Genomic DNA, 24790 nt, shown 5'->3' on the forward strand with positions numbered 1-24790 from the left:
GAGAGAAAAGCGAAACGCCGCACTTTTGGGAAATTTTCTCCGGTGCTAGGCGCCGATGACTAGTCTCACTGACTCAGTTTCCATCACTTTTTCCCGAGAAACAAACGGAGAACAAGAAAGAATGAAACTTTTCCAACATCTCAGACAATCCATCCTTACTCACAGGAAAAGGCCAACTTCTTCAATTGGCGTTGGGCTCCTGAGAAATGTAGGGTCCAGAAGAGGCTTTTGCGCAAGCTCGGATGACTCGGAGCTTAAGGACTTGATGGAATACATGAATTCTCTGAAGAACTACGAGAAATCGGGCGTTCCCAAAGATGCGGGTACAGATTCCGAAGACGGGTTTGATCTGGGTCGGATGAGACGGTTGTTGGAGCTACTGGGTAATCCTCACTCTAAGTTCAAGGTTCGAAATATCATTGGTGTAACTCTCTTTTAATGATTGTGCTCTGTTTGTTTAGTGAGAAAATTGCGAACAATAACACTGAAAGTAAAAGGCTTTTGTAGTTTATTTGTTGAAAGTGTCTAGCTTGACTCTGGGTTCACTTGGGTTCATGGTATTTTATTAAACTAAACTCCTATTTTTGTTTTTGTTTTCGTTTTCGCTGTTTTTGATGTGGTTACTTTTTCTTCTCTTTAATTTTTTTATATGAACTTTTCTTCTCTTTATTTTGCCAAGTTTGAGAAAAAGTAAAATTAACTAGCATGACAGCAATTATAGGCCGTTCACATTGCCGGGACCAAGGGGAAAGGATCAACCGCTGCATTTCTCTCCAGCATTTTGAGGGCAGAAGGGCATTCTGTTGGTTGTTATACTAGGTGTGGCTCATTGGTTTATTGCAATATCTACGTTTTCGATTATGTTTTCAACTTCCTCTGATTTGAAGTATCCATTTGTTGAGAAGAGGCTTCATTTATGTCTATGCAGCCCGCATATTCAAACTATCAGGGAACGTATATCAATGGGAAGGTTTGGCGAACCAGTGTCAGCAAAGGCATTGCGTTCTCTTTTCCATAGGATTAAAACGATTCTTGATCGTGCAATGGAAGTTGAAAATGGGCGTATGAGTCATTTTGAGGTATCAACTTATATATGTCATTGTTGGTTGCTTTTTAATTAGATAATCATCACATAATAATTACAGAAAAATATTTCAATATGGTTGAGAAGCTTCATCCCTTTCAACAAATTATCATTTTCTTGTGTTATCAGTGAGAATTTGTGTTTTGAAATATTGGGTTGGAGAGTGTATTTGAATTCACAAAATGATTTCTTTTTCCTTTCAACATTTTTCCATTGTCGGATTTCGGCATCTTGTATTATGTGGTGACGGATTGGAATTTGTTAGGTTCTCACTGCTATGGCATTCACACTATTTGCTCAAGAGAATGTTGGCATTGCAGTTATTGAGGTTATTCACTTTTCCTTTTGATATCTTTTTGCAGATAATTGCCCCTTTGTTTATGCCCCTTCAAATATTTTGTTTTTATTTCATGCAAATGAACAGGCTGGGTTAGGCGGTGCACGTGATGCAACTAATGTCATTTGCAGCTCTGGACTTGCCACATCGGTCATAACTACAATAGGTGAGGAACATTTGGCTGCACTTGGAGGTTCTTTGGAAAGCATTGCAACTGCGAAGTCCGGAATCATTAAACACGGTCGCCCAGTTAGGTGGTTCTGCCTTAGAGATTTCTTTTGCACAAATAAGCTAAAAGTTTTCCTGTATTGTCTACCATTTTAACTACTCTTTCTCCTATTTCCTTCTACACATGTTATGAACGTGAAAGTTTTCAGTTAGGTTATTCACTGGTCCGCCATAGGGATTCCTTTGGTAGATTTTTCAGAATCATAGTAGTTATATGCTGCCTGTTTTCTCTTCTGTCTTCATTCTCATGTTCCAATCTCTGTTTACCAGTCATCAGAATTGCTGTTGCTGACTGCAGGATATATGCTTCATTTTTACTCTACTGAGTGGTATAAATTTTCAGGTGGTTCTGGGTGGTCCCTTCCTTCCACATATTGAGCACATTCTTCGTGATAAAGCATTCTTGATGAGCTCCCCTGTAGTATTAGCTTCAGATGCTGGAAATAGAAGTAAGATAAATGGCGTTAGCATGCTCAATGGTAGACCTTTCCAATCTTGTGATATAGTGATACAACTTGAAAGGGACTTAAAGCTGGTACGCATTTGAGGGATGATTTTAGGATCTATTGGGTTGTTTATTTTCATATTCATAGAACTGTTTTATTGGTTACCATGCAATATTGTTATTTTTCATTTTTTTTTGAAATGTTGTAACAAACTTGTAATTGTGTTATTCCTTGCAGTTCATTGAGTTATGGGATGTCAAACTATACATGCTTGGAACTCACCAACTTCAGAATGCAGTAACTGCTACATGTGCAGCACTATGTCTCCGCAACCTAGGTGAGATGGTTAATTTTTTAGTTATCTTCTGCTGGGCTGTAATGTTGTAGATATATTAGAAACCAATAGTTTTTTCATTATCTTATACAGCTGGCTCTACCTTGTTTATGTTATTTAAGTTCAGAGTCATTTCTCAATTATTGTACATAACTGGTTGCCGTGTTCTTTAAATCTTCCCTCTAATGCTTCAATGGATACTTCAGGATGGAGAATTTCAGATGAATGCATTAGAACTGGTTTACAGCAGACACACTTGCTTGGAAGAAGTCAATTTCTAACGTCAAAAGAAGCTCAGGCAAAAGGACTATCTGGCGCAACAATATTGGTTGATGGAGGTATGTTTTTCTTTATTCTTGGTTTCCCTCCACACTGAATAGATTTAGATGAGGCTATCATTTGCCCCGATGACTTGGAATATACAAATTATTGCTTAGAATGTTTACAGTTCCGTTTTCGGATGTCGTATTTATTATCACCAATGTAGAACTACAGTGCTAATACTTTCCAAGACTGTTTTTCAGCCCACACCAAAGAATCTGCTAGAGCATTGATGAAGACTATAAAGATGACATTTCCAGAGGCAGGATTGACTCTTGTGGTTGCAATGGCTAGCGACAAAGATCATCTTGGTTTTGCAAGAGAGTGCCTTTCAGGTAAAGCCAGTACTCAATTGTTATGATTATTATATTTTCAGTACTTCCTGGTTGTAATGTTCAATGCTGGGGAGTCAGAAAGATGACAACATGTACCTTCATGACAGAGACTTTGATCACTTCTTTTCAGGTGGGCATGTCGATGGTGTCGTTTTGACGGAAGCTAGCATTGCTGGGTCAAAATCTCGGACAACTGCAGCCTCATTGTTAAGGAATTGCTGGATCCAAGCTTCCAAGGAACTGGGAATAGATGTTCTCCACGACAAAATGTCAGAGCATCAAGATTTGTCTGTGGATCAGTTAATTTGCTTAAGCAAGTTGGGAAATAAACCCATATTGGCCGCAGAGGCTTCATTTCAGGCTTCCCTGAATACAGCAAATCAGATTCTCAGAGGAAGAGCTGGGGATCGTTTAGGAATTGTTGTAATTACTGGTTCCTTACATATAGTTTCATTGGTGTTAGCTACCCTCCATCACCATGGTTAAATTTTTTGTCTTCTTTTCTTTCTTTAGAATCCATTCATTCCTTGTCAACTTTTTGTATTATCAACTTGTACAGTAGAATTTGAGTTATGTAATTGAGTAGTAGGAGCACACCAGATGTTACGATGTCAATACCTTGCAGGGTGTTTATCTGTGTGACTCTCTGCGTGTGTAGCTGACGGAGATGCCAATTTCTTTTGGGCCAATGCAAAGGTTTTTAATTTCTTTTTTGGGCCCTAGCTGAGCGTGCTATTTCCTTTTTGGGCCCAATATATTATATATATATATATTAGGGATTTTTTGGGAAAGGCGAAGCCCAATACCAATTCCTCAGTGTCCTCTCTCTCTCCCCAACCCTCTATGAATCGGTTTGTTCATCATTTTGTATCTGCAAGAAAGGGATTCATTTCGCATACTGAAGCAGGGTTGGAAAGATCGATCTAAGGTATGGCCAAATTCGTTTCATTTTTTCCCTTTTTAACTCTCTCTCTTGTGTTTATGTTCTCATCTGAAGAGGTCAATCTTCTCACTCCATTAACTCTCAATCTCAAGGTTTGGAATATTCAGAAATATTTGTTTCTTTATGGCTGGTGCCTTTTGGCAGTAGTCTTTGTATTGCTTCCTCTTTGGTTATCAATGAAAGCATTTTCTGCCAAAATAAGTCTGTTTTACTGTTTGTGTTTTCTCTTTCTCTCTTTTAGTCGCCCTTAAGGATGTATATATATTTTTTCCAACAATACAATACTCAATGGAAATAATCGAGAAATTCAATAATAAGTTAAGGACTTGCTTAGTTGTCTTGGCTACTCGAGGCAGTAAGTCATCATGGTGGTATATCCCTGTTTCGCAAAACTGCAATTGATAACATACTTTAAAAAAAAAAAATTAAAAAAACTTATTTCCCTGTTTATGCGGGTTAGTAGTTTCAATTTTTGTTTGTAAGGCTTCCATCTGAAGAAAATTAAAAGTAAAAAAATTGTACAAAGCCCATTTGGTATGTAATTTGGCAGCTTCATCTACAAATTCTTGGCTCACTCTTAATCGAAGTTAGTATTATATTGTTTTGTATGTCCTTTTATTTATTTGCAGCTACTTGAGAGAAGATTCATCTGGGATATTTTCTCTTTCTTAATGCTCTGTTGTGCATAAAAAAGAGAAAGAAAAGAAAGATCCAGCAAGAATGAAGGACACTGTAGCCAAGGAGATTCTAGTTAGCTTTATCTAGGAAGAGATTTCCTGTGTTACTTAAATTTGATCAAATCGATTGTTTTGACTTCTAAATTGATGAATTTTATTACATTCTTAAGTTGTAATTCGTTTTCGTTTCTTTAGCAATATGTATGCTTTTCTTCTTTAGCAAATGTCACGAAAAACCTGTTATGTATCTAGTGTTTTACTGTTGATTGGCTTAATTTCCACTTGACAGCCTGACAGGTACTTTTTTAAAGAGCTTTAGAGTGGTGTGAGATGGATACATCACAGAATGCAACCGGTGGGAGTGGTGGAAATGGGGTTTTGGTCCCTCAAGCCAATGATACAGCTGGAGCAACAATGGTGGATGATCCAAAGCAAAACCTGAACGAGGTCATTAACTCTATTCAGAAAACTTTAGGGCTCATTCACCAGCTCTACCTCACTGTCTCTTCGTTCAATGACGCCTCTCAGCTCCCCCTCCTCCAACGCCTGTAACTTTCTCAGTCTGAGCTTCTTCAATGATTATTCAGAGCTTATGTTCTCAATATTTTTATTGTTGCTTGGAGACTTTCTCACATTAGGTTTGACCTCTCAGAAATGCTCTTGTTATCGAGCTTGACAACATGGCTAAGCTGTCCGAAAAATGCAATATCCAGGTTCCTATGGAAGTTTTTAAGTGAGGCTTCTTCTCTAATTTGCTTTCTAACAACTAAAGGTTCCTCATTCATGGTGGATTTCTGACTACCGTTGACTTATTAATTTTGTGTAGTTTGATTGACGATGGGAAGAATCCTGATGAATTTACAAGGGATGTCATAAACAGTTGCATTGCCAAAAATCAGATCACTAAAGGCAAAACTGATACCTTCAAGGTAGCTTTTACAGTGTGCAAATAATTGTTTCGTTCCATTTCGATGTTTCAAGTTTGTCCTTATTCCACATTCTACTGATGTTTTGTTTAGAGTTTACGCAAACATCTTCTGGAAGAACTTGAACAGACATTTCCTGATGAAGTTGAATCTTACAGAGAAATACGTGCTGCATCTGCTGCTGTAAGTTACCTTACATTCGCCCACTAACATGTTGTACAAGGATTTTATAAACCTTATTTGCCTCTATCATAAAGTCTTCGGGTGGACCCTTTCACCCTTTATGCATTTCTTGCTTTTGGTCATTCATCCAGATTGCACAACCTTTCTCTGAAGGTTTCTGCTATTGATGTGTTGACTCTGCGCCCAGCAGAAGTCAGCTTGTTTGCATTTATTCTCGATATTTCGTTGGGTGGACCCTTTCACCCTTTATGCATGTCTTGCTTTTGGTAATTCATCCAGATTACACAACCTTTCTCTGAAGGTTTCTGCTATTGATGTGTTGACTCTGCGCCCAGCATAAGTTAGCTTGTTTGCATTTATTCTTGATATTTCGTTCTAGTTATTCTCGGTATTTGTGTGTGGTTAATTATGATTCTTGTAGGAGTTTAAGCTGTTTACTTACGATACAGGAAACAAAACGGCTTGCACAAGCACAGAGCATATTACAGAATGGTGATGTGAAAGTCAAACCCGAGCCTTAAGCATGTCATTTGTTTATGTATCAGGTTCTTGTTGTCAAATATGGGCCACTTTTAAGCAAATATGTGTAAATTTGATTTTTGCTTTTGCACAAACTTCTTTATCTTATTCAAGCCACTTGGTCACCAAGCACCCAATTAGAATTCAAATTTCAATCCTATAGTAGCAAAATTATATTCTGTGGTTGCTGTGGCTTCTTTGACAAAGCTTGAATTTTCATCTGCCAAATTTCTCACAATAATTATGGCCATTACTATTTTGCAGTTTTAGATAGGCTACTGTTTTATCAAAAGCCAAAAAAAGACTTTCTTCTCGAAAATTTCCTAAATATATACAAATATTTAAAGCGTATAGCCGCACGGCTATACTACTTCAACATGTTCGAATATTTTAATAGTACAGCTGGGCCCTTCTAGTAAATATATTTGAATATTTTAATAGTATCGCCGGACGGCTATACTCTTTCTAAAAATGTATTCGAATATTTTAATAGTATAGCCGACCGGCTATACTCTTTCAATAAATATATTCGAACCGTACTCTTGTAATAAATTATATTCAAATATTTTAATAGTATAGCCGAACGGCCATACTCTTGTAATAAATTATATTCAAATATTTTAATAGTATAGCCGAGCGGCGATACTATATAATAAATAAATTCGAATATTTTAATAGTATAGCCGACCGGCTGTACCCTTGCAATAAATTAAATTTGCATATTTTAATAGTATAGCCGCGCGGCTATACTATTATAATGAACAGATTCTAATATTTTATTATTATAGCCGCCCGGCGATACTATTATAATAAATAAATTGGAATATTTTTGTAGTATAGCCGACCGGCTGTACTCTTGTAATAAATTGAATTCGAATATTTTAATAGTATAGCCGCGCGGCTATACTATGGCTATACTATTGTAATAAATAAATTCTAATATTTTACTTGTATAGCCGCGCGGCTATACTAAATACTCTTGCAAGAAACATATCCGAATATTTTAAGAGTATAGCTGGACGGCTAGACTCTCTCAAGAAAATATATTGGAATATTTTAATAGTAGAGCCACTCGGCTATACCCGTTCAAGAAATTTTTTCGAATATTTTAATAGTATAGGTACCCGGCTGTACCGTTTAAAAAATATATTCACAGGATGTTAGCTTTGCTGGGCGAATTGGGAAGTGTCTCAGAAGCGTAAGATCTGTTTTGGAAGAGAGAGGCTGAGATTGCTTTCTGCACTTGCAGCGGAGGATTTGGGTGGCGTTGAATGCCATTGACTAGGGTTTTGCATGAACAAGAAGAAGACAATCGCAGCGCACTCTCTGAGCAGTTCGAATTAATAGAGCTATTTAGGGTTGAGAATCAAAATTTGTTAATGCTATCTTTGCTCTTTGTCTCTTCATTTAAAAACAATTTACATAAGAATTTGAAAGCGCAATCTCCACCCTCAACCACTAATCTCTCTTAGGTTAAGACTCACGTCACAGGCTCATTGGAGATTAATATAAGAAAAAGAAAAACTTAATGAGTTGTATTAGGTTAAGACGCACAGGCTCATCTGGTTCTAAATTGTAAAATAATGTTAATTTAATTAATAAGGAAGGAGGACACTCAGACACTCAGACTCTGATCATCTCATGCTTTTTTGTGTTTGAGACATTCTCGTAGAACAATTTGGAGTTTGGACCTAAGCCCTTAAAATCAACAACCACCTGTACATCTCACTGGTCCCCATCAGCAGCAGCCCAATAGTATTATACAAATTAATTAAAGTAAAGCTGTTTCAAATTCTTGTTTTCAACAGAGCCAAGCCAACAATGGCATTCAAGGCTCACTGTAAGAAGAAACAGTCTCCACATCACTCACATGCATCCACCTTCAATTAATTATCTCATATGTCCTCATGTAATTAAAAACCACATATATAATATTATACTTACAACTTCGTAGCTGTGTCTGTGTTCTACTGTGTGTCCTGATATAGCAGCACCTTGGTTATAAATTAGTTTGTCCCAAATCATTAATACTTTTCATCCAAAACATAAACAGTAGTTTTATATCCAAATATGAAAACCCAATCGCAAAAGGAATAGAGATTATGATTATGAATTTATGAGGATGGTTAATGTCTGTATGATCAAAGAGACAAAGATGAGCACTGAATTAAATAGTTGAGACAGAGATCAGTTGGGGGAAGGGGGAAGGGGGAGGGAGGTGCACCCAACGGTAATGGGGCAGGCAGAGGGATGGAGACATGACAGTCCAAAATAAAATACGAGACACATATATATATGTACAAAATCTAATATGAATATTTTTCATATATCTGCAATGAAAGATTGAAGATCATTTTGGGTCCCAATTGCAATGTGTGTATCATATGACATATCCATCTCCCAAACATGACCCACAATTCCCAACAACTCCCGGAGATCTCGACCCTTACCGGCGTGGAAGAAGACGGGAAAAAGGGGGGACAATATTTGAGAGATCAATCAGCGAGAAAACGAAAGAAAGGAAAAAGAAACAAAAAAAAGAAGAAGAAGGAATTATGGATTAATTAATATATAATACAATAAGGGTGGGCTGAGCCTGTGGGGGGAGGAGCAGTAATGTTTGTCTCACAGAATGCGTGGGTGGTGTAATGGCTAATGGGGGTATTCAATGAGTTTTGCAGAGTTTTTGAAGTGAAGGGAGTTTGAAGAAGGAGAAGGAGAGAGAGAGGGTCCCATGCATATTAATAATTCTTGCAATGCATATTTTTGTTTTAAAATTTTGTCTCCGGTCCACACAATGACATTCTCATTTATTTCTGCAGAGAGAGGGTTATAAATGATAAACAGTTAAGTATGTTCCAATTCATTCATTCATTTACAAAAAGATCCTATGTCTACAAATACAAAATTAATTGAAAAAGATGCTGCATGCAATGCAATGTCAAATTGTCAATGCCAATGAAATGCAGAGCTTATCTAGATCTGGGTAAATCTGTCATACCTAGCCGCTCTGTCTCTCACCCTAGCTATAAAATACATTGCTATGCTAGCAAAGAAATGTGCAAATATGTCTTTCTTTTACCAAAATAGATGCCCACTAAAACAAAAGTTAAATAACTTGTTTGCTTGAAAATATTTTAACTATGTAGCTTCAACTTCGCTTGGCTCACTCATATTATAGCACGTACGTATCTTATTTTATTAATATTATACTCTAAAATGTGTACTCCAATTATAACCAATGTATTAAAGAGTTTTGACAGCCAAGATATATATAGGGATGCAGCCTTATGTAGATGCTATTTGTACGTAGGAGGAGTAGTGCGGTTCCCAGTTATAGGGTCGTACAGGCATGCATGCAGATGCAGTCTTGTACAGACACCATTAGAGTAGTGGGTGAAGTCTCCAGGGCTTGATTTAATAATAACTAGCTACCTAGCATGCAGTTTGATTCCATACATATTATATCATTATAAAGATATGATTCCATTCCATTCCATGGTTGAGATGAGATAGAGAAGATATATAGCTGCGTTAAACTTGTTTTTAAATCGAAACACAGTTCGTTTTAACACACAGAGAGAGAGAGAGAGAGAGAGAGAGAGAGAGAGGTTGTTGAAGGTGATAAATGTGAAAATTGATGGGTGATAAGCTAGAATTGGACTCATATGGAGGAGGGAAGTAAATGTGGAAATATATATATACTAAAAGTACAGACAGAAACACACCACCACTTTAAATGAAACCCGCGCACTCCCATGGCAGGCCCAAACTTGCAATTACTCCCCTGCGATCCTGTTTGTCCTTCCACCCAGACACCCAGCCAGGCAGCCACCATGCATTCCAATTTGCAATTTGTTTCTACTATTTTCAATTTCAATTTATTTGTATTGTCCAGAGCCTTTGAGGTAGCACCAACCATATTATAATTTTGATATGAACTATATTCCACATTTCCATTTCAAATTTATTTGACTGTCTAATAACTTGAAATTGATTTTGATTTTGATTTCATCCTAGGCACGCAGATACCGTGTCTGCACTGCACATTGAAGGCCTATCTTTCAATTCCAATATTACATAATAAATTTCATAATATTATATATATGGAAAATGAAGTATTGAATAATAATTAGGAAACAAGTGTGCAGAGTCTGACTAGTATAGTACCCTTCGTCATCAGCCTGACCCGTCGTTATCAGCCTGGCCCTCATTTTCTTGCTCAAACACACGTTTTTGTTCAATTTGTCGCATTTACATATTTATAGATTAAAGCCTTTTAATTAACCATCATTTTCTTCACTCGTCTTCATCCTTAATTATATATAGAGTTAATTTCGATTTAGTACTCTAAACTTTTACCTTTAAGGCATGTTTGTCCATGCACTTTCAAATTTTAACGATTACAGACCCTATGCTTCTCAATTTTTTTGCAATATGATTTCGGCGTTAATTTCAACATCAAAATTTCGGTTAATTGCTTGCGTGGCAGACATAAGTCTCACCTATTCACTTATTTCGATGTCAATTGAAGAGTACTTTCAGATAATTGGTGTCTTCCAACTCATGAAGAACACATTACACATATTAATACTGAACTATTTTTTAACAGAATACCCTTCAACTGACATTAAAAGAAGTGAATAGGTGAGACCCAAGCTTGTCACACAAGCAATTAATGGAAATTTTGATGATGAAGTTAACGCTAGAGCCAAATTGCACAAAATTGAAAATTTTAGGATATGTAATCATTAAAATTGGGAGAGCAAGGGCAAACGTGCCTTAAAAATAAAAGTTTAGAGTACTAAATTGAAATTAATCCTTATATATATTTTACGTACTTACTGTTGGGTATGAACTTTTTCTCTATAAAAATACACTACTTTAATCAGCCATGTGTAATCATTCTATAATAATATATATATGTACTATATATTTGAGCAAACTTAATTTCGAAAGTCAATGTTAAATCATGAAGAGAGAAAAGGGGGGGATGATGCCATGATGGAGGCAAATATTAATAGTGAGTGATAATGAGCAGACTCTCTGACCAAACAGTGAAGTACTACTATTACCATAGATGTTTGCTTTTGTTTTGGATCAAAGAGGAACATTCCTCCCGTCTCTAGGCACTGCCTGCCTCAGCCTGTATATATTTATATAAAAACCATGCCATTCATTCATTCATTCATGTTTTCTTAAGGATAATTTTCCCTCACTTTTTAGAATTTTCCACTGCCACCTCTGAATACATATATTTATATGGTCACTCTTTTTCATCTAGCTCTACCATACCCTTTCTTCTATGTACGTATAGCTGATCGATAAAAAGGTATATACAATACAACGTTGACCAAAACCATAAATTACTGTTAGAGGACCCAAGGCCAAGGTTGCCATGGTTAGGTTAGGAACAACCTTAATTCGTATATCTAAATATAATTGAGAAATCTAGCTATACCTAACAACGACCTTAAGTAGTCCTCTCCTAAATCCTAATTAAAAATATCTTAATTTCTATTTTATTTGCGGAGTGTCTTAATATTATATGCCATCAATGTCTTTGTAGTAGCCGAATTAATGATATACACCCAACGAATTAATTTTGTCATCTTCCAATTTGTGGCAAAGTTCAGTATTGAAGAAAGAATAGAATCCACCGATATTTCCAATTTCTCTCTACAATTCTAATTTATATTTTATTGGGGTTCTGTGTGCTCCACGGCTCTGTAAGATCCCACGCAGACATAAATCTAACGGATAGATGAAAACCAAGAAAATTGAATATATAGGAACAAGGAACTCTCTCTCTCTCTCTCTCTCTCTCTCTCTCTCTCTCTCTCTCTCTCTCTCTCTCTCATGCACAGTGCACAGTGCTCACTAAGCAAGCAAAGCCAAAACCAAACATCATCAGAACAAAAACATAAAAAAATAAATAGAGGTGGATGATGGTGATGGTGATGGTTTATTTACTTCTCCTTTTCGCAAACCTAGCTAGCTTCTTCTACATAATAATACATACTTTTTTTCTCTCATCTATGACGCACTCTCTTTCGTTTCTCCCTCCCTCCCTCCCTTTCGTCTTTTTCCCCGACAACTAATTCCCTTGTTCTCTGGCTTGTAGCTACTTCCATTTCCCTTTTTGTTCTTCCTTTTAATTAACCAGGAGGCATATAGCAAAGCAAGCAAACAAAAAGCATCTATGGCCATGGATGATCACGAACGTCCATCATCTGATTTTTTCCAAGAACACGAGCAGTGCTACTACAGCGACACCACTTGCAACTTAGCTACTCCAGGGGACGATCTTTTTAGCATATTGGAGAGCTTAGATGATGGATTTGGATTCGGAGGAGCCATGGAATTCCTTCCGCCGCCAGCCACGGTGACATTGGATAATGAACAACCACCGCGACCCCTTGTTTTCAGCTCAGCCTCAGCTGACCAGACCGAGCTTGACGAAACCAATTCGCCCCCCAAAACCAAGAGATTGAAGCTCTCTGCGTCACCTGCTTCGGGCGGCACCGCGACCACTTTCTCAGATGAAGATGGACAACAAACAAGGATGTCTCATATAACGGTGGAGCGCAACCGTAGAAAGCAAATGAACGACCACTTGTCTGTCCTGCGCTCTCTCATGCCTTGCTTCTATGTCAAACGAGTCAGTTTCTCTACCCATCCATCCATAATAATCTTATTAATTACATCAAATAATCTACATATACTTATGTTTTTTTCTTTACATATATATTTCGTCCCTTCACTTTCAAACTTACAAGCAAAAGTAGAAACCCTCCACGTACACGGTACACACCATGGCTGGCTAGCTGCACTATTTTTTGTTTTTTCGTGTTTTTGTCTGCACTATTAAGCATTAACTAGCTAGCTACTTCAAAACAGTACTAATTCATTATTATTTTATAATAAAAAAAGTGTATATATTTTTTGTGTACCTAATTTGGTTGTCTGCTTTTGGTTCAGGGAGATCAAGCATCAATAATTGGAGGGGTGGTTGATTACATCAATGAACTGCAGCAAGTTCTTCAATCGCTTGAGGCCAAGAAGCAGCGAAAAGCCTACAGTGAAGTGTTAAGCAGCCCTATGCTGGCCTCAAGTCCAAGACCACCTGGTCCATCACCACCAATCCTTAGCCCTAGAAAACCCCCTCTCAGTCCTAGGCTTAGCTTGCCCCCTATCAGCCCAAGAACCCCTCAGCCAACCAGCCCTTACAAGCCCTCTTCTGCGAGGGCTCTGCAGCAACCACCACCGCAATTACCTGCCGCTGCTAATATTATTAGTAATTATCTGATTTCTAGTCCAAACATGCCCACCTCATCGTCATTTGAATTACCATCTCCTTCTTCTTCAACTACTTCCTCCCATATCAATAATAATAATAATATTGACAATCTCAATGAGCTCTTCGCCAACTCCAAGTCCGCCGTCGCCCAAGTGGAAGTGAAATTTTCAGGTCCAAATGTTCTTCTCAAAACGGTGTCACCTCCGATACCGGGACAGGCTCTCAGAATCATTTCTACTCTCGAAGAACTCTCGCTTGAAATTCTTGACGTCAGCATCACCACCGTTGACGAAACCATGATTAATGCCTTCACCATAAAGGTATTTCATTTCATTTCATTTGTACCTAACCAAATTATAATTTGTTAATTAATTTCACTTCCTATAGTTATTTGCTAGTTTTAGATTTTGTTTTACAAGTTTTGCTTGGCATATATTATAAATAAATAAAAAATATATATATATTAATCCTAGCTGAGAGGATAATAGATATAGTGACGATATCTAAGAAATAGTAAAAAAATGTTAAATACATAAGGGTGATTTAGTTCAGAGGAAAAAGTACTGGTTTTGTCCTTTACATGAAGAATATGCTTGCAGTAATTTCATTTCCAGTTGTAAAAATTTAAAAAAGAATGAGGTACTGGATTATTGGGTGGTACGTGTACTGACTTACTGATTTAAATGCTCGTCTATAAAGTTGTTGAAAACAAGGGTGGGTGGGTATCTTTCAGACATTGATTTTGTAGCTACCCACCCACCAGTACAAATATATTAATTAGGATTTTGTTGTGATGAATCATGTGGGTGACTAAATTTGGAGCTGCTAATGATTGGGATGTTGTTTCTTGCTTTGTTGCTAGATCGGAATTGAATGCCAACTTAGTGCCGAGGAACTGGCTCACCAAATTCAGCAAACATTCTGCTAATTGCATGCCCTATGCTATATGCACCTAACAATCTCATCATATCTCCCCATTGGCCATTGCTATTTGCTGCTAATAATAAAACAGAATGTGGGAAAGGCATTTTTACCATATTCTTATTAACAAATATGTAATTCTAGGATCAGATCAGTAATAACTTGTTTTAGCCAGGGTAACCCTTTGTTTAATTCATCTTCTTTTAGTCTTAATCAATTTCACGTACACAAACGTATATGAATTTCAATTTCACGTATACATGCGTACATGAATTTCAATTTCACTTTTTCTTTTTCTTTTTTTATGCCTAAGGAAAAGCTACATATATCATTATGAGTTGTCCATTAATTTTGAAACAAGAAAATTATTATTATTTTGGAATTATGCTTAAACTTTAATTAATAGTGCCATATATCTTGATTATTAAGAGAAGCTTGCTCTTCTATTTTTTTTTCATTTAAACTTCCATTTTCGGGATCGATGAATGGAAGGTACAAACTTAAATGCCATGAAGATGAAGATGAAGATGCAAAACCTTTATATAAAGAAAGCATCTTAGCCTAAATTGGCATCGTTTTGCCTGCTGCTACCAAGCAAGCTCGATTATGTAGCCTGTCGGTATATAGCTCATGATTACCAAACCCCGCTGGACCAAACTCTAAAAGAAGAGAATAGACATACAAAAAGCATTGCTCATCAATCAGGTGGGCCAATTTGCCTTCAAATTTCATTCCTATGGTTATGTAAGAGCGACATGTTTGAGGCTGGGAAACATGTGCATGCCATGGACCACTCTTCTTCAACACACCCAAATTTCATCTCATTTCATTTTCCCCGAAAAAAAAGTTTGAACCACCACCAATTTTACTTTTTCTTCTGGGTTTCTTTCTTCTTGTCTATTTGCAACAGAGTAGGAAAATGTAGGAAATGATAAATATTTTTTTATTATAGAAAATAAAAAAATAAAGCTAGGAATTGAATGGACTGGTGTGAACCGTATGGGCCATTTTCAGAGGTCCATACAAGGTTGGTGGTTTTGAAGATGTCTTGGGCCTGCCATATCTACTCTGCATTGGGTTGGGCATACGAAAAGAGAAGACGTCGTTTCCGAAACGGCCTCTGCAACCGTCGCGATTGGGCCTTGTTGTTCGTATGCGTAGAAGACAATTCTGGTGGGCCCTTACGTAAATTAAAAAACGCGTCTGCAAATCTCTGATTTGCGGACTAATTAATTAATAAGAAAAAAGATTCATAAAAGAGAATATTCAGTTTATTGATCTGAATAAAATTGGAAAACAAAAAAATAAATATCAGCTTTAATGGAAACATATCAATCAGACTACTTAGCAGATGTTACAAAGTTTAATTATGTTGGCTCTGGAAATGCTAATCTCTTTTGGGAAGGAAGCTAATAGCTATGAGGAAAAGAAGCCTGGACCGTCAAATGAGAAGTTGGGGTATAAGTTTTGATCAGCCTGACCAAATGGGAAACCCAAAGCAGCAGGAGAGTTGGTTGCTGAAGTAGAAGATGACAGAATCTCTGCAATCTCACACTCAGCACCCTGGAAACTTTGGCTGCCTCCTCCAAAGCCCTGCTCTGAAGCTGAGAAATACTGTGTTCCAGAAGTTGCAGGGCCCATAAATGGAGGAGAAAAATGCCCCGCATAGTTGTGGTTCAAAGGATTGTAGGGAAACAATTCCTGATCACCAGCGTCTAAGCCTTCAGTTACTACTGTAAGGCCTTGTGGGATGGCTAAGAGCAAGTCTTGTGGTTGCTGCTGATTTTGTTGAGGGTCCACTATGTCCATGCTATTCTGTGGAGGAGGAGGAGGAGGAGGAGGAGGAGCACTGGTTGTGCTGGTGGAGGCTTGTGTACATGTGTGCCTTCCTCTGTAAGTAATTTCGAAGACTGTTGGGTCTTCATCGGAGCGTTGCACTTGCTTTGTGGCCAAACAGCATTGAGCATTCCGATGAGTGCATCTGTAATAGCCTCTGCCAAGATCAACAATCTAATGTTAACATGCAAGTTACACATTGGTTGAGTAGACCAAGTCACAAAGGGGTTCTTTAATGAAAATGTTCTGCCTGGCCTACCTTGGATATTTGGCTCCAAGTATGTCCTTTTGGCCATATTTCCTCCAGCTGAAGCCATCATCAAGAGGCCCCTCAAGCCCTATACCTGATGTAACTCTTATTTGTTGTGTCCACCTTGGCAGAGTTTTCCTGCAACATTTATGATAATTCAAAAATTAACCGCCACAGAATTATCATCTCAATCAAGTACTGATAAACCAGCAAAACATTATCATGACAAACTACCTCTTCCTAGAGGAATCTTTGTTGTCCTGGTCCTTGAATTCGCGATCCGAGTCTTCACTCAGGGGACTTCCATTGAGAGAAGGTGGGGGGGACTCAATCATTCGAATCGCAGCATGACCTGTGGGCAGTTGTTGCTCTCCCCCTGAGGCTGAGCTACTAGAATTGAGCATGGAAAGCGCCTTTTCGTATGAAACTATGATTTTTTGAACCAACGATTCCCGGGTTCCATGAGAGGAAGACGGAAAATTGAGATAGATCTGGAGTTGCCTAGCTAGCTCCCTGCCTTGTGCTAGCTCATTTATAAGACTCATTTTCTCCCCATGCATATTGCAGTTCTCCATTTGTTCATACACTATATATATGGACGCAAACAATTTGTGATCAACTAGCAAGCAGCAAAGATCTGAAATCTAAATTGCAAAGGTTCTGTGGAGAAGCATGAGAGATTGGAATGAAGTTATATTATGACCAACCAACAGAAAGCGTGGAAATTTAGCCAAAACAAGAACTGGGTTTTCAAGAATTGCAAGTAAAATGTGTTTTTCCCACCCTATAACTAGAAACAGACTGAAAATCAAAGGTTGATTCAAAAACTACCCAAAAAGGAAACAGAGACACAGATTTCTAAGAAGGGTGTGCGTAGTTTTTGTGTGTTTGGATTATTTAAAGTAGTTAGCAAAGGAGCAAAGATGGAAACTTGATGAGGAAGGAGAGGGAGAGATGGTTATGGGATTTTAAGGGAAGCTTTGTTTTTGAATCTAAGAAAGTGAGGGAAAGAAAGAATAATAGAAGTTTGACTGAGAAAATCTGAAAGGATACTTTCTTCATGGGAGACCAGTCTTTGGTCATAGAAAATGGAGTTTCAAAGGATTCATAAGAGTAAGAGGTCCAATTGCTGACCATTTCAGCCTTGTGCCTCTCCTTCACATAAGCCAACAATTAATTGAACACCAATATTATTGCTTTCTCTCTCACTTTTGCATTTGATTACTATTAAAACAAGAAAGTCAACGATCAAGCAACAGAGGTAGGAGACCAAAGAATCTTCAAACTTAGCTCCGCGTTGTTACTAACTTACTTCTACTCCTACCGGCTCTACCCCTGACCTGATGCCACTAAAAACAAGACAGATTTGATTTTACTGAGATGAAAAAAAGGCCATGACATACTGTTGACGTCAGCCTCAAGACTTTGCTTACGTTAACGGTTCAAATTGGATTGGATCTCCTATGTTTATTTGAAGAGGAGACAAAGAATAGGCTGAGTCAGACCCAAAACCCAACAAAGGAAAATGATAATCTAGTAATTATTTGATTAATAATAAGTGAAATCAGTCGGATTGTCACAGAACTAGGTACCGTATATTGCGTGCCTTATTATTGGTGTGAAGAACGGTCGGTCATGTGTTCTTTTTCTTAATTTGTGTTTCATTAACATTAATGGAAAGCGAGCACAACATAGTTGAAACAAAATAAAGCAGTGTTAAGTGCTGCAGTCGCTCACGCGTTGATCAATCGTGTTGAAATTTGAAACATATGGTTAATTGAACATGTTCTTTCTATACTATTTGGGAACTTAATTACGATGTATTGTATAGGATAGTTGAGTTTAAATAATAACGTAAAGCTTCCTTTTGTATTTAATAAATGACCAAGTAGATTCTATTATGTGGATTTTATATGTGGGATCTCATCAATTCTGGGTCTGATGCATGCACAAACTTCTTCCTTTTTTTTTAATCTTTTTTTCAATTTTACTCATAAGGAAGCAAATGGTGTTGCATACTGACTTAGTCGATTTGATTTGCATAATATGAACTGTTTTATTTGGTTTGAGGTGCCCCTTAATCTTATTCACGACGTCCTATTATAGATGCTAAATTGCACAAAACTATTATATATATATATATATATAAACAGTATGATGTTGGTCCAAACCTTGAACCCTGTTCTCATTCAATATAATGACTTTCTGAGGGTGGTAGTTAAAATCCACTTTCAATTTACTTTGACTTGGTGATAAAGTGAGGAGGGCGACAATGTAATTAAAGAATTAGTAAACATAAGACCTTAAACAATTTATATATTAATTCCACCGAGTGTCCTGCTTTTTCTTCAACTGATAAGGACAAGAATGAACCCATAACTACCAACATACAATGTTTTATTTTCTTTTGCTACATGTATACAGGAACCATTCAAAACAAAGATTTGACCAATTCAAAAAGAAATTCAATCATTGGGGCTTAGCTATAGCTGTATAGCTCTATGACTCTATGACTATGTCTCTATGTGGAATGGAAGAAAGAAAGGGACTCTAAAAGTGAATCTGAGTGTGATGCCCCGAAAATGGAGAGAATTTGCAGGGCGCAAGTCTAGTTGATACGTAGCCGCAATCTCATAACGTCTCTCCTACAACCTCCTTCTAGATGGTGAACTTCACATGGCCAACTTGTTGACCGAAAGATTTTTATTAGTTTAGCCGCGTGGAAATAGTAGGACCGTGCCATGTGACTTTTTCCATTCCAACATTTTTATTATTTGAGTCAAAGGGGGAGGTTTAGGTTAATTACTATATATTAACTTTACAAGGATCCAAGTGGAGGACGTCTACACTTATATATTTATCTCATAGAATATGTTAACTTGTGAAATCTCAGTAATCAACGTGACAACCTTGACCACTTAATGGTTAATAGGATGGGGAAGATTAGGATAGCCTAAGTGATAACAAAAGGAAAGAACAAAAGTGCGATAGGAAAAGTTATTTGATTGATGATGGACAGAGATTACAAATGTATCATATATGAACAATATTATTCTTTAGTCAAGGGAATTATGAATATGATCATTCTCCATCGTCAATGGTCGACTCTCCGTTTGCTCGAATCAAGTATGTGGATAACCGGCGTTTTAATCGGGGTGTTTAGTGGTCGAATCATGAATGGGTGATTAGTCGTTGGTCTTGCTAGAGTGCCCATACTCTTAATTGAGTTGTTGGCTTTCTAAGGTGTGCTATGAAGTTATATCCTACATTTTCGTGTGCGTATTGAGTAGATTGTGCTCGGTTATTTTCTTATATCAACAGATTCTTTGATTTTTTAAAGTTCATAAGGATTCTTAATCTTTCTTCGGTGACTAATTGTATTGGCATATTCTCAAAAATTGCAAAGTTAAGAGGAAAAAAGATTCTATCAAACTTTTTGTTAAGTGTTGAGAAAAGTAGATTGCATGAAAGACACATCACCCTCTCTGACTCTTCCAATGCACATTAACGTTCAACTTGTGCAATTTGCGTTAAGATTATGAACAACACACAGCCCACCCCAAACACTGCCTTAATTCAATTCCAAAATGTGCAAGGTCGTTTGGAATTGGAAATGAGCGAAGTTAGAGCTGGATTCAAGTCCCGAAAGTCGTCAATAAAGCCCTTGCTCTTTTTGTTGTCTAGTAGACCGTATTGGCCTCGAGGTTTGTTGCCTAATCTGAAAATATTTGCCGATTGGACCGATTTAATAATGAGATAGAAGCCCAATCCCGATTCATGGGCCAATCGAGTTAGTCTAATTTTGGGCCTCTTTTAGTGAAGAGGGGGCTGAAGCCCAAACTCATTCTGGGCCTTTTGGTGATAGTGCTATGTCTATTTCCTCTCTCTTTTTTTTCTTTTTTTCATACTTTTATAATTTCGAAACTAAATTAACTAGTATACTCAAGTAGTCAAGAGTAGTACCTATACACTCGAGGTCCTATCTTCAAGTTTCACATTCCATCATATTGCTTGTATAAAAATAAATAAATAAATAAATAAAATTACTGCCTAATTTTTCTGTTAAAAGAACAAGTAGTATATAGTTTTTTAATTTTTAATTTTTAAGATACAGTATGGCTGATATTGAGCAACGTAAAGATGCTGAAGACCACCACACTTAAGTAGGTCCCACAAATTACAAAGAATACCACATCGAATAGGAACCAGCCCATGTGTTACCAACTTCATCCACAGGCTTCCGCAGATATCTTGNTCGTCGAATAAGGACCCGCCACGCCAGAGCTTCACAAAGACCATTCTCTGCTCCAACACCACCCACGTCACCGTACCAGCCTTCTTCGATGTACGTGTGCAATTGTCTGCCGTGGCGTTGAAAGACCAGTAAAGTCCCAACCGTTGATTCTGCAGAGTTGTAATTTGTGGACACCGTAATTCGCGTGTTTACGTTTTAAAGTCTCCAACTTTCGTTCTTACCAAAAAAGTCTCGAACTTTCTAAATTCTTACTCCGAGATTCTCCGAAATTCTCGTCACCGGGTCGTTTAGGCATTGTTTTCTGCAACAGAGGTATGATTGTTTGCAGTGGGTTATGTTTGTGTTCTTAGAAAAACTATGATACAAAGTTTGACACTTCGCCCGCATTTCTTTGCGTTTTTATTTTTATTTTTATCTGTTTCATGATCAGTAATGTTCTGAATTTTCAGTTGGTTTCTTTTCTCTTTTGTGCTGATTTATATACTGCTTCTTAGATGAATCTTGAAGTGTCTCTATCGCACAGAACAATGAGTTTTGATAGTATTGGTAAACAAAATTAGTCTAGTTTAGTACCTCACTCTCACTGTGAAGTTTATTCGATCAAAACTTATATACTTTATGAAGTGATCGGAATTAGGAGGATCAACTTGAGCTTATTGAGCAGGATTCACTTCTTAAACAGTGTTAATAGTGGGCTATAATATGAGGAGCTCTGCTAACAATAAGTAACAATGAAGAGTTTATTTGTTTATTTGCATATTTTTAGTAATTGTAATGTGCGTTTGTATAAGAAAGGGGAAGAGCTTAAAATGGCTGCATTTCTTTTTGTGTGGTTGCAGAATTTGTGCATAAAGAAAGCTCTGACTCATCACAAAGACTTTTTCTGAGGCAACTTGGCATGGGAGTTGTGACAGTGTCTAGCTCAGCTTCAAGGACTCCATTAGGATTGAGCACGAAATTGACAATTCAGAGATCTACGTTGAGAAAGCCATTGATTGTTGCATTTAAAACAGATGAAGCAAATAAGATTGCCTTGGTTGCACCCCAGGAGAAAATACCATTGCCTATAGAAACACGAAAGAAGCACCAAAAGAGACTAGGGAAAGCTAGGAAACTGGGAAAAAGTGTAAAGTCTGCCACTACAGATGTAGCTTCTCCTTGTACCTTGGAAGTGGATTACAATGAAGCCGCTGCCAAACTGGAAAACTTATACAAGCGTAGCCCCGAGACTGAAGCCAATTCAGATGTGGAAGATGTAGATGGCTTGATGAGAAGAGGTCGCAAAAGGAGGAAGAAGACAAGTGAAAGTGATGCTGACAAAGATGAGAACAGAACAAGTAACACTGTGGTTAGGAACAGGACAAAGAAGGCTAAAAGATTGAGTCTTAATAAAAGGGTTGCATTGAAATGGAATAAGGATGAGAAAGTAATTGCTTCCATAGTTCGAAAGAGAAAAAGTAGAAAGAACGAAAATGAGAAGATTGAGGAGCTTGTAAGGGAGTATTCGACTTCAACTGATCTGGTTAGTTTGGACTGGAAAAAGATGAAGATTCCTCCAGTTCTTACATCCTCAGAGCATGCTTGGTTGTTCAAGCTAATGCAACCTATGAAGGTGAGCCTTCTAAAGTTTCCGTTTTCTGGCTGTGGTCTTAAAAATTGGCTTGTAGCATTGTACATGTGTTGTGTTGTGTGAGTTGTATTTTGCTGCCGAATAATTATGTTTGCCATGATTTAGGGTCTTCTTGAAGTGAAAGAGAATTTACAAAAAGATTTGGGGAGAGAACCAACCAATGGTGAATTAGCTGAGGCGACAAATATGAGTGTGGTTCAAGTAAAAAAACATTTGGAAGTTGGTCGAGCTGCACGAAGCAAGCTCATCAAGGCAAGCATTGTCCTGCTTTCTATCCACTTTATGTGCAGCGTTACTTTTATCTAGTCTTGCATACTGATTAAGAATTTGTGGTTTCAAATGTGAAGCAGAGAATCTAACTTGAAATGTTGATATGTGTTGCAGCATAATCTCCGACTTGTGTTATTTGTCATGAACAAATATTTTCAAGACTTCGCAAATGGCCCAAAATTTCAAGACCTTTGCCAGGCAGGAGTGAAGGGACTTATTACAGCAATTGATCGCTTTGAACCAAAAAGAAGTTTCCGGCTTTCCACATATGGTCTGTTCTGGATCAGGCATGCCATCATACGCTCCATGACACTCTCAAGCTTTACTCGTGTCTCATTTGGCCTTGAATCAGTAATTTCTTTCTCTACCTAAGATAGGCTATGGTTATTTTTGTTCGCAATTGCATAATCATTGCCATGAATCACTTGACAACAATCCTACAGAAGCATGAACATTGGCTATCTTAGCTCACATAACTGGTCCTATGCTGCAGAGCCTTGCATACTAGAAAAAAAGTTTTGAACTTAAATACAGGATTCAGACTTTGTCTGAATTGTTGATTCAACCAATTTCTATGATAGAGGGGAAACGAATGGCAGCATTATACTACTAGGAACTGAATTTGCACCAACCAAAAAATGCATGTAATGGTAGTTTAGTAGGGGAAAGGAAAAGAATGAAAGTTGCAAATATGGAAACTTATGGTTTTCACTCTTCCTTTATGCAGGTTAGGGCGGAAATCCAAAAAGCTAAGCTTGGGATGTTGTTTGCGCTTAAAAGAATGCCAACAGAGGACGAGATAATTGAAAAGGTTGGAATTTCCCCTGAGAGGTACCATGAAGTAATGAGGGCGTCAAAACCTGTTTTCTCTCTTCATTCAAGGCATACAACCACACAAGAGGAGTTTATAAATGGTATTACTGATGTTGATGGTGTAGAGGGTGATAACCGGCAGAAACCTGCTCTTCTCAGGCTTGCTCTTGATGATGTGGTATTTACTTACCCTCTCCGATAACCTCATATTAACACCAAACTGCTTTCTCTGTTTGAAGATTGATTGTTAGCTAGACATTTTCAGGATTATTAAGCTTCATTTTTAATTACTAGCTAGAAAGACAAAGTGACATGCACAAACCATTTAGGCATTTTGTTGACTTGGCTTTAGCACCTGTCACACTTCAACAGCTCTCAAATTTCAGGTTGCTCATCATTACTGATTGTGGACTCAGGTCCCCTTGTAATATACTATTAGTCTACTCTTCCTAGGTTGCAGTCTACGATTGCATTCATGTGGTAGCTAATCCTTTCTCTGAATATTATCTCACCAGCTTGATTCACTGAAGCCCAAAGAGAGCTTGGTGATCAGACAGAGATACGGGCTTGATGGTAAGGGCGATAGAACGTTAGGGGAGATTGCTGGAAACTTGAATATTTCAAGAGAAATGGTTCGAAAGCATGAAGTTAAGGCTCTCATGAAGCTGAAGCATCCAGCTCGAGTAGATTATCTTCGCAGATACGTAGTATAAAGCGGTCGACACAGCATGATCTCCTTAAAAAAATATTCTACCTTTGGATATTTGAAAATGCTGTATACTAGTCATCTGTATCGTAGGATTTTAACTAGGCCAAAGTAAGGCTGTAAGAAATTTCAAAAAAGTAAAACAGTAAACATAGAGTTCTCATACCATCTAAATCCATATGGATGACTTAAGACTCGAGATTCCGTATATACCCATGTATAGATGATACATGAAATGTAATATTTTTCGACCCTTTATAGGACAATATTCCATACAGCTACAAAATGCAATTTTAGCACACCGAAACATCCGACTGCTATTTGCAAACTTATGCACACAGAGATCATGGTTGCTTTGCTTTTATGTGAAATCTTGAACTTGCTAGCAATTTTTAATTCAAAATATTTCATGTTCATCAAGAAATTCACCTTGCCATGCATTTTCTTTTTCTTTCTTCATTTCTTACAGCCCCTGG

At 37.5% G+C, this 24790-nt stretch overlaps 5 protein-coding genes across 6 annotated transcripts; 4 read left to right on the plus strand and 1 right to left on the minus strand.

Moving 5' to 3' along the window:
• The first annotated feature begins 24 nt into the window (after positions 1-24).
• On the plus strand, positions 25-3797 carry LOC117619510 (dihydrofolate synthetase). Its single transcript, XM_034349484.1, has 10 exons — positions 25-406; positions 722-819; positions 929-1079; positions 1350-1412; positions 1509-1670; positions 1993-2184; positions 2333-2432; positions 2636-2767; positions 2954-3085; positions 3216-3797. The coding sequence occupies exons 1-10, from the start codon at positions 56-58 to the stop codon at positions 3569-3571; spliced, it is 1737 nt and encodes a 578-aa protein (XP_034205375.1). The 5' UTR covers positions 25-55; the 3' UTR covers positions 3572-3797.
• Positions 3798-3881: 84 nt separating this feature from the next.
• LOC117619511 (mediator of RNA polymerase II transcription subunit 10b-like) lies at positions 3882-6512 on the plus strand. Of its 2 annotated transcripts, none has more exons than XM_034349485.1 (6): positions 3882-4013; positions 4995-5253; positions 5358-5438; positions 5532-5634; positions 5725-5814; positions 6264-6512. In XM_034349485.1, the coding sequence occupies exons 2-6, from the start codon at positions 5036-5038 to the stop codon at positions 6333-6335; spliced, it is 564 nt and encodes a 187-aa protein (XP_034205376.1). In that variant the 5' UTR covers positions 3882-4013; positions 4995-5035; the 3' UTR covers positions 6336-6512. The 2 variants fall into 2 exon arrangements, with proteins under 2 accessions (XP_034205376.1, XP_034205377.1); XM_034349486.1 differs by having other exon boundaries at positions 3885-4013; positions 5003-5253.
• Positions 6513-12421: 5909 nt separating this feature from the next.
• On the plus strand, positions 12422-14762 carry LOC117619551 (transcription factor SPEECHLESS). Its single transcript, XM_034349532.1, has 3 exons — positions 12422-12994; positions 13315-13953; positions 14496-14762. The coding sequence occupies exons 1-3, from the start codon at positions 12536-12538 to the stop codon at positions 14559-14561; spliced, it is 1164 nt and encodes a 387-aa protein (XP_034205423.1). The 5' UTR covers positions 12422-12535; the 3' UTR covers positions 14562-14762.
• Positions 14763-15803: 1041 nt separating this feature from the next.
• On the minus strand, positions 15804-17620 carry LOC117617793 (probable WRKY transcription factor 53). The gene is made up of 3 exons (XM_034347352.1): positions 16875-17620; positions 16650-16778; positions 15804-16547 (listed from the first exon to the last, which is right to left on the minus strand). Exons 1-3 carry the CDS (start codon positions 17213-17215, stop codon positions 15971-15973), a joined length of 1047 nt encoding a protein of 348 aa, XP_034203243.1. The 5' UTR covers positions 17216-17620; the 3' UTR covers positions 15804-15970.
• A 3276-nt stretch (positions 17621-20896) lies between these two features.
• LOC117617792 (RNA polymerase sigma factor sigE, chloroplastic/mitochondrial) lies at positions 20897-24580 on the plus strand. Its single transcript, XM_034347351.1, has 6 exons — positions 20897-21207; positions 21735-22507; positions 22631-22777; positions 22910-23146; positions 23523-23786; positions 24124-24580. The coding sequence occupies exons 2-6, from the start codon at positions 21794-21796 to the stop codon at positions 24319-24321; spliced, it is 1560 nt and encodes a 519-aa protein (XP_034203242.1). The 5' UTR covers positions 20897-21207; positions 21735-21793; the 3' UTR covers positions 24322-24580.
• The last annotated feature ends 210 nt before the right edge of the window (positions 24581-24790 follow it).

This window comes from Prunus dulcis, chromosome 2 (genome assembly GCF_902201215.1).
Source record: "Prunus dulcis chromosome 2, ALMONDv2, whole genome shotgun sequence".
Lineage (NCBI taxonomy): Eukaryota > Viridiplantae > Streptophyta > Magnoliopsida > Rosales > Rosaceae > Prunus > Prunus dulcis.

What these genes read in the sequence shown, in the direction of transcription:
- LOC117619510 (XM_034349484.1), top strand. Translation starts at nt 56, where the DNA reads ATGACTAGTCTCACTGACTCAGTTTCCATCACTTTTTCCCGAGAAACA. An exon ending in TCTGTTGGTTGTTATACTAG is followed by an intron (nt 820 to 928) that starts GTGTGGCTCATT and finishes ATGTCTATGCAG; the next exon opens with CCCGCATATTCAAACTATCA. An exon ending in TCATTAAACACGGTCGCCCA is followed by an intron (nt 1,671 to 1,992) that starts GTTAGGTGGTTC and finishes ATAAATTTTCAG; the next exon opens with GTGGTTCTGGGTGGTCCCTT.
- LOC117619511 (XM_034349485.1), top strand. Translation starts at nt 5,036, where the DNA reads ATGGATACATCACAGAATGCAACCGGTGGGAGTGGTGGAAATGGGGTT. An exon ending in GTTCCTATGGAAGTTTTTAA is followed by an intron (nt 5,439 to 5,531) that starts GTGAGGCTTCTT and finishes AATTTTGTGTAG; the next exon opens with TTTGATTGACGATGGGAAGA. An exon ending in GCAAAACTGATACCTTCAAG is followed by an intron (nt 5,635 to 5,724) that starts GTAGCTTTTACA and finishes TGTTTTGTTTAG; the next exon opens with AGTTTACGCAAACATCTTCT.
- LOC117619551 (XM_034349532.1), top strand. Translation starts at nt 12,536, where the DNA reads ATGGCCATGGATGATCACGAACGTCCATCATCTGATTTTTTCCAAGAA. An exon ending in CTTGCTTCTATGTCAAACGA is followed by an intron (nt 12,995 to 13,314) that starts GTCAGTTTCTCT and finishes CTTTTGGTTCAG; the next exon opens with GGAGATCAAGCATCAATAAT. An exon ending in TTAATGCCTTCACCATAAAG is followed by an intron (nt 13,954 to 14,495) that starts GTATTTCATTTC and finishes CTTTGTTGCTAG; the next exon opens with ATCGGAATTGAATGCCAACT.
- LOC117617793 (XM_034347352.1), bottom strand. Translation starts at nt 17,215, where the DNA reads ATGGAGAACTGCAATATGCATGGGGAGAAAATGAGTCTTATAAATGAG. An exon ending in AAAGATTCCTCTAGGAAGAG is followed by an intron (nt 16,779 to 16,874) that starts GTAGTTTGTCAT and finishes TAAATGTTGCAG; the next exon opens with GAAAACTCTGCCAAGGTGGA. An exon ending in CTTGGAGCCAAATATCCAAG is followed by an intron (nt 16,548 to 16,649) that starts GTAGGCCAGGCA and finishes TGATCTTGGCAG; the next exon opens with AGGCTATTACAGATGCACTC.
- LOC117617792 (XM_034347351.1), top strand. Translation starts at nt 21,794, where the DNA reads ATGGGAGTTGTGACAGTGTCTAGCTCAGCTTCAAGGACTCCATTAGGA. An exon ending in AGCTAATGCAACCTATGAAG is followed by an intron (nt 22,508 to 22,630) that starts GTGAGCCTTCTA and finishes GCCATGATTTAG; the next exon opens with GGTCTTCTTGAAGTGAAAGA. An exon ending in TCTCATTTGGCCTTGAATCA is followed by an intron (nt 23,147 to 23,522) that starts GTAATTTCTTTC and finishes TCCTTTATGCAG; the next exon opens with GTTAGGGCGGAAATCCAAAA.